Source organism: Phalaenopsis equestris, unplaced genomic scaffold, assembly GCF_001263595.1.
Source record: "Phalaenopsis equestris unplaced genomic scaffold, ASM126359v1 Scaffold000002, whole genome shotgun sequence".
In the NCBI taxonomy this organism is placed as follows: domain Eukaryota; kingdom Viridiplantae; phylum Streptophyta; class Magnoliopsida; order Asparagales; family Orchidaceae; genus Phalaenopsis; species Phalaenopsis equestris.
Genome location: NW_018164444.1, coordinates 78,338,667 through 78,347,331, shown reverse-complemented (window position 1 = coordinate 78,347,331; position 8,665 = coordinate 78,338,667). Strand labels below are relative to the sequence as shown.

The 8,665-nt window shown below is 37.4% G+C and overlaps 1 protein-coding gene across 1 annotated transcript in view; it reads right to left on the bottom strand.

Moving 5' to 3' along the window:
- The window catches only part of LOC110039281 (bifunctional riboflavin kinase/FMN phosphatase), a gene marked incomplete in the record, with an annotated part of 27,435 nt that overhangs the window by 2,910 nt on the left and 15,860 nt on the right, over positions 1–8,665 (bottom strand). Inside the window, 7 exon segments of the mRNA XM_020744289.1 lie at positions 302–397; positions 491–645; positions 1,259–1,324; positions 1,405–1,474; positions 1,598–1,728; positions 3,058–3,244; positions 3,356–3,473. Coding sequence (XP_020599948.1) covers positions 302–397; positions 491–645; positions 1,259–1,324; positions 1,405–1,474; positions 1,598–1,728; positions 3,058–3,244; positions 3,356–3,431 — 781 coding nt within the window.

Sequence of the window (8,665 nt, the reverse complement as noted above, 5' to 3'; positions counted from 1 at the left end):
ATATATATATATATATCCCATTGCACTTTAGATTTATGAATTTCCAGATAAACAAGCCAACTTGGTTGAACAACACGATGAGCCGTAGCCCACACACAGCTTATTAACTAACTCAGCTCAATCTTTTTCGGGCTGCTCAAAATCACCTGCACCCTAATTAAGTGTCATATGTTCTAAATAAGTAATTATTGAATAGTAGATGTAATGATTAATGCTGATGAAGTTGAAGCTCAACATAAAATAGTTTAAAACCCATAAATGTCTTCAAATTAAAAAACATGGTTATTAGGTTTTGACATACCAGTAGGTATGCCAAGTACCTTTGAACCACGACCAAAACCCTTCACAACAGGTCCTCCAATGTACCAAGGTTCGATTGGCAGAGTATCTTCAATCCCTGGTATTAAACAACAATGAATCACCATTAACAGATAGTCAAATATATAATGCTGATATAGGTGAAATGGATGACAGGATTGAAGAAGCATACAATCATCAAATGGAGGCAAACCCCATTTTTCAGGATGGAAATCAAGCAGAGAATTGATCACCTCGTCGGCAGAGTTGAAAAGACCAGCTTGTTTAGGAAGTGATGGTACAGCAACCACCACCATTCCAGCGGCTTTCCCAGCCATAACACCAGGTCTAACACAAGGAAAAACATTTTTTAGATGGAATAAATATACTCAAATAAATCTAAATTGGAAATTATTAACCTTATAAACACAGCTAAAGCAATGTCTAGTTGTAATAATAGAACAGGGAAATACGAAGCAAGTTTATGCATTAGCTAAGAACGTGATGCTAGTTTTTAATCCATGAGCCTGGAAATCTTTCAAAACATAATAGACAAAAACAATAAACATCTTGCCTTATAAGAACATGAAATTTCTACTACCGATGATGCTAAGTCTTTGAGACTTCTAATTAGATTTTCAGTTGATCGTCACCGCACACTTTGTAGCAGACAATGATAGATACTATCATTTAAAAACAACATTGATTGCAAGAAATGAATCATGTTAACTCAAAAAATAAGTGTTGAAAATGGTCAAATAAAATTCAAGGCATAAAAGCTTTCCGAAAAGAATAGTTTCCCAAACTCTCAGAGCTTCCAACCAAACTGAAATTCCTGCTTTCAGCATTTACAAAATGCTTATGTAATCAAATGCATTGTCAAATTAAAATAGCAGACACATTAGGTCAGTAAATGATGGAAAGTTTATGAAAGAAAGTAACAGGAATAGAAAATACTCACAATGAATCCTCAATAACCAGGCAATTCGAAGGATCAACTTTCAACCTTCTTGCTGCTTCAAGGAAACTAAATGGCAAATAATTTGGTAAGAATAATAGCAATTTAAAATATTGAAAAGATCAGAAAGATTTTGTTGAGTTTCCTACACATCAGGTGATGGTTTTCCATTTTCAACTTCATTGCCACCAACAATGGCCCAAAATGACTCAGTCCATCCTACATGTTGAAAAAATAAAACAAAAGTTAAATCCGAAAATAGGATAAAATTGCAGCAAGGCTTTCATAATTTTTTCATATCATCAAAAGGTTTAAAAAAGATGTTGTCATAAATTACTATACCATGGTGATAAGAAAGTTTAGCATCTATGTTTGCTCTTGGAGAGTTTGAAGCCAACCCAAATGGCACGCCTTTCAATCTTAGATGCCTGACTAATCGATTTGCACCCGGAAGAGCTTTAATATTGCACCACCTGTGATGTAAAATAGTATTCATTTGAGACATGATAGAAAAAGACTAAAGAAACAACAGTTCTATAACATTTTCATACTTGTGCCTACATAGATTTGGCAATCTACAAACTTTCACTGAAATACTAGCAAGAATGCAAATTAGCACTATTACACTGATCACACATCTGGAACTGGGAGGATAACTTTAAATATTTCTTGAAGTATAAATGTTGTGCACCTAGCAAAAAGTTATACCTTTTTTTTCATTCTTTAAAAGAACCTACACATACACCAAGGGTAGTATGTTTTAGATAAAAAATGACCATTGAAGAAATGCTTCAAGAAAGTATCAACAAAAGTTACCTCAATCTATCTAAATACATCGAAATTACCAATAAAAAACTGATACTTAGTCAAAGAGAATCGCAACCTTGAATTTGAAAAATCAATCCCAACCAATCGCATTAATGATTTAATAAATATTTAATAATTTTATTATTTTTTCTTTCTAAAAAATGTTCCTTAAGATGATGCTTATTTTTATTTTTAAGAACAAAATGCAAAATAATTTCAATTTTTTTTTTTTTTTCATTTTGCCCTGAACCATTCGACATGCATCATAGTTGTTCATGTACTTCTTTTTAAATTATTCTCTTTATTTCATTTTAACCTTCTTCCAATAAATAAATTCTATAAGCTGATAACTAATATTAAATATTTTTTTATTTAATAATGACCAAAACATGGGGGCATGAGCATGTTTAGCTATGTTTCTATTGCCCTTTTGTTGTTTTTGTTACCCAGAAAGATACTTAGAAAATAAGTTTGTATGCCTGACTACCTGTAATGGTTTTTTAACAAACACATGATTTCCAAGGAAATTTATTAAGCACCGATTGAAGCATTTTCATTTGTTTCTAAAATATGTATTATGAAAACGGGAAACAAATATGCATCCAAACATGGTTCTAATTTATGTTAAAACAAAAAAAAATAAAAAATAAAAAAGACAGAAAAAAACACAACAAACATGAACATAAATTTAGAAAATTTAAATTATAAGTTCAATACTAACTCAATTTATTGTGCTGGTAATTTAAATATATGCAATTAATAAATGTGTGCAAAAAATAAAATAAACTAATATTCTAAGCACAAATTTCCTAGGTAGGAATATGAAAGTGAAAAATAAAAAACACGGAATTAAACAGTACAAAAAAAGGAACCTGAGAACGACAATAATTTTTTTAAAGATGAGTAATGCGTGTTAAAAAGCCACATCCAAGTCATACAATCAATAGAACAAAATAGAAAAAAAAAATAGAACTTAAGGTTTCAAGAGAGTTAACTGATTAGAAAACATGGGCGTTGTTGCAGACATAAACTCCGCAATCGTGCATGGAAGCTCGTAATCCTCTACAACAGCACTTGCTGCTTCAAAAGGTGTCTTCCCTACTATTCTATGAGACTTTTTGCCATCCCATTTCTTTCCATATTGTGCTAATACTACTTTTAACACCTCGATCACAATGCCATCTGTAACAAACGATAGACAGAAGTAAGAAAATCATATAAAAAAAGGAAAAGATCAGGACATTAGAAAGCACCATGCAAGCAACAAGAACTCAAGAATCAAAAGGGCAACACCTGTGTTTAGAAGTGTGCCGTCCAAATCCAAAATAACGTGAGAAACCACCCTCCTCAAAGGATTCAATGTAGACATATTCCAAGATCAAAGGAACAGGGATCGATTTAGGAAATGCATCTGCCAGCCACAAAATAAAGACAGATGTTAAATTAAAGAGTTGATTTACATACATACCACACAATTCCAATGTATTTACATATCTAACACCTAAACTTTCATTTTTCACATGCATACCACTCAAATCTTTCGCATTACATTAAAAAATATCACAATCACAAACTTTTTAAAAGTGAAATACACATTTTCACACATAAGTTTATGACACGAAATGTTATAGGTGTAAACATCAAACTTCGAGCGTTACATATATATATACATAAGACTTGTGTAGTATGTATGTAAATTTGCCAAAAGAATATATATACAAAAAAAAAAAAAACCCATGTTGAGAAGCATGTGAGATGTTGAGTAAATAGCAATTTGGAATATGAAAGATCATAAGGAAAAATAATAATCTCACAAAACATAAATCCTACATGGGATTCGTTGAATGAGATTTTGATACGCTCCGGACTCAAAATTATCAAACAAAAACAGTGAAATGTCGATAGATAGGTGGAAACAAGTAAAATAAGGGTTGCTTTTACAAAAAACAAATGCAAATAAGTAAGATACAACGGTGATCCACTTTCCGAGAGGTAGAACGACTATCCCACAACTTTAGACATCGCTAAAAACACCATCAAAAGGAAAAAAACGCAGCAGCCACTAAATATATGCGTGAAAGAAAACAAACCCTAACTTCCCCTAATAGAATCCTTCCATAGCATTTGAAAACATTTCTTTCCCATTTTCCATCCAAACCTCCTCTAATTTCTCCTCCTTGAATATGTGATTATGGCCCTAGTGGACCCCCCCCCCCCCCTTCTTTCCTTCTTCTACTACCCATCTGGATTCCTTCACTTCTTCACGCGACAAAGGCCGGCCCGCCTGTGGTTGGCTGGGTAGCAATCGGTCGGTCCATTCCATACCGACCACTGTATGGGCATAACACTAATCCCTCCCAAAAAAGTATCTTATCCACAAGGTGGAAGGATGGAAACTGTGTCTGGATCACTTCGTAAGACTCTCATGTTGTTTCATAGTCTGACAGTTCTTTCACTTAACTAATACCTCCTTCGCTCTCCCTACTCCTCGGCGCACTCCTTTGATCTCTAATGGCTCCAGAATCACCTCCAAGTCTTCCGTCAACGTCAGCAGTAGTGTAGATGAGGGTGTATGATCTCCAATCGCACGTCTCAGTTGTGATACATGGAAGACCAGATTAAGTGTGGACGATAGTGGTAACCTCAAACGGTAAGCCACTGCCCCGATGCGTGTCATCATCTCAAAAAGCCCAAAGTATTTCGCTCCTCCTGGACAATATCTTCTACCTGTAGAGTCTCAGCTTCAAGTAGACCATGTCCCCTAGTTCAAATTGCACATCTCTCTTGTGTTCATCCGCTTTCCTCTTCATGACTTATTGAGCCCTCAAAAGATGCCCCTTGAGCTCTACTAGTATCTTATCTCTCTCCTCCAAAGTATTGATCGACGATGGATACTGGCATAGCGCTAAGCCCATAATATATTAAATGAGGTGAATCTTGCCCATACAATATCTTGAAAAGAGTAGTCTGTGTTATGGTGTGATATAAAGTATTATACCAATATTCATCCCACGCAATTCATTTGGCCGAAAATTTCAGCGTATTGGATACAAAACAACACAAATATATCTCCACACTCATGTTGATCACCTCCGTTTGTCCATCGGTCTAGAGATGATATGTGGCGCTCCTCTTAAGAACTGTCCCTTGTAACCTGAATAGCTCTTTCCAGAAGTGGTTGAGGAACAACTTGTCCCTATCCAAAACAAATGAATCTAGTAGTCTGTGCAAACGAACCACATCCCGGATAAATACTGCTGCAACCGAGACCACAGTGTAAAGATTTCGTAAGGTAATGAAATGTGCATACTTAGTCAAGCGACTCACGACCACCATAATCATTGTGAACCCTTTTGATCGTAGTAATGCCTCGATGAAATCAATCATCACTTCCAAATCTTCCCCGGTAATGTTAATTGTTTTAGTAGCCCTCCTGGTGTCGTAGTCAAGTACTTCGCTGGCATTCATCTCATTTTTCTACCATATCCTCGACGCCTCTGCACATCCCTATCCAATAATGTTATGTCGTCAGGCTACTGTAGGTCTTCTGCACCTCTGAATATCCCCCAATCACACTGCCATGAAACTCATTTAATAATCTGGGAATATACTTCGATGTCCTGGGCAACACGAATTACCCCTAGTGGAGCAGTTGTTGCCCCTTCAATGCATGTCCTGGATGACTATTTAGATCCTGTAGTAACCCGGCTCTTATCTTCCTCAACTTCTCATCCCATTCACTCTTATGCCTAAGGGCTTCTTAATCTAGGACCAAAGGTATCGATAGATCGTCAATTAGAGTTCCTCAATCTTTCTCAACAGTGTGTCAGCAACCTTATTCTCCAATCCTGACCGATATTGAATCTCGAAATCATATCCCAGTAGCTTGGATAGCCATCTTTGATGCTCCTCAGTCACTATTCGCTTCTCTAGAAGATACTTTAAACTCTCTTGATCTATCATAACCAAGAAATGTCGTCCTAACAAGTAGGGCCTCTACTTCTGAATGGCCAAGAAAATTGTCATCAATTCTTGCTCATATACTGACTTTGTCCTCTCTTTAGCTGTAAGAACCCGACTAAAGTAGACAATTGTCTATTAATCCTGCATGAAAAGATACTTTAAACTCCTTTGATCTGTCCTGACCAGAAAATGTCATCCCAAAAGATAGGGCCACCACTTCTAAATGGCCAAGACAATCGACATCAATTCCCGTACATACACTGACTTTAGTCTCACTCTGGTTATAAGAACCTGGTTAAAATAGGCAATCAACTGTTGATCATGCAAGAGTACTGCTCACAATCCGTACCCTAACGCATTTGTTTCCACCACAAATGTTTTATTGAAATCTAGAAGTGCTAATGTCGAGACACTAGTCATAGCCCTCTTCAGATGTTCAAATGTTTGTGTCATTGCTTCCCCCATTTGAAATTATTTTTTTTCAACTGCAAGTCATGCTATCGTGTCATATCCTCTCACGAACTTTTGGTAGTAGCCAGTGAGACCTAAGAATCCTCTCAACTCCTTCAAACTCCTTGGTAAGAGCCAATCAACCATAGCCTCGATCTTAGACTAATCTACTGCTACACTTGTTTCGGTCACCAATGTCTTAGGTACACCTATAATTGTGCAAAAAAAAATATTTATTCAAGTTGACATACAACTGGTACTCCCTCAACGTCTCCAGAACAGTCCTCAGGTGCCTCAAATGCTCTGTTTTTGTAAGACTGTAGACCAGAATGTCATCAAAGAAAATCAAAACAAATTTCTGGACATAAGGTTGAAAAACCCTATTCATGAGGGATTGAAATGTCGTCAAGGTGTTGATAAGATCAAATGACATCACTAAAAAATCATAATGTCCTTCATGTGTCCTGATTGTTGTTTTGGGCATATCAGTTGAATTCATCTTGACTTGGTGGTACTCTAACTTAAGATCAATTTTTTGAGAAAATGACTGTCCCATAATGCTTATAAATCACAGGAATATGAAACTTGACCAACACCGTTTCTTTGTTCAAAGCCCGACAGTTCACACAGAATCTCCAATTGCCATCTTTTTTCTTAGGTCTGGTAATCTCAGCCTCGAGTATCTCTCAGATCAACTTCTCTATATAATCTGACATTGATGGGAGAAACCCCCTCCTTCAATGTAATAACGTGCTCATGCTCCCTTGGAGGAGGTAATCTGTTTGGTTGTTTGAAGACATCCACAAACTGTTGCAGGAACTATAGGTCCCCCTCTGGAAATTCTGCCACTCTAAATCTTGAATCTCTTCAATGTTCTGCAACTCCGCCAAGTAACTCAGTCCTGCCCCCCGAATTGAGTTGGCCATGGTTTATAGTGACACCATGGTTTTGCATAAACTAGCATCTTCCTACCCTCCACTTGGAACTCCATCTTCAAGGACTTTCAATCCACCTTCATCTCCCCTAATGTTCGCAGCCACTCCAACCCAAAACCACATCTATGCTGCCTAATTCTAAATGAAGTTGTCCACCACCTATAGGGTATGTAGTGTAAAAACCAACCACTGTAAATTCCTCAACTTTTCTCCACCTTCCTTGTTCCCATCATAACGTTGAAACTCCCACTAGCACCAGCTCCAACCCTAACTTCTCTACGATATGAATTGAGATGAAGTTATGTGTGGCCCTGCTATCTACCAAAACCACAATCCGTTATTCCCTAATCCACCCCATTACCTTCATGGAATGATTTGGGGTAAATATCAACACCAAATTGAGGGACACTTTCGCCACATCCAAATGCAGATGCTCCTTATCCACCGCCTCCTCTTATGATTCCTCACTCTGTGTATCCTCTTGAACAAAAAAAATCTGAAGGGCACGACACGCTCCTTGCAACAGTGTTGGGTGTATTTCTCGTCACAGTGGTAAGACAATCATTTTGCTCCTTTATCCTACACTTCTGCATTTGTAAGGCACTTGAAATTACTCCCAGGATGGGGTCTTGTACTCTTCTCCTTCGGTTTCTCTTTCTGAAATGACACTATATGGGTCCTCAATGTCATGGCTATCAAGTTGTAGTTGTAGAAGCTCCGGTGTTGCCGCTATTGTTGATCGTCTTAGCCTGTTTCTTATCCTCCATCATCTGGGAGAGCTCCATCATTTTCCTCAATCCTCGAGGTCCAAGGGCGGATGGCTGCTTGTATGACGGGCTTTAGGCCCTTCAAGAAGTTCCTTTCTAATTTTGTTGTGAAAGTACCCCTCAACCTACCTAACAAGAGCTCGAAATTCTCTCGGCATCCACAACCGTCCTCTCCAAAATCAGAGCATAGAATTGCTCGTGTAGGTTTCCTTCCCAAATGGCTCGGAAACGCTCCAACAAGCAATCCTTAAACTCCTCACATGAGTGCATCTAGGGCTTTCAAAACGGCTCGTTGTTCGCGAACAAGTGGTGTTCGGCTTTTTCGCTTAGTTAACGTGCCGAACACGAACCTCTCCAAGTTAACAAGTCGAACACGAACAAAACGAAAAAAGATTTGTTCGTTCGTATTCAGCTCGTTTTGGCTCGAAATACCACTAATTAATTATCTCTCTCTCTCTCTCTCTCTCTCTCTCTCTATCTCTCTCTCT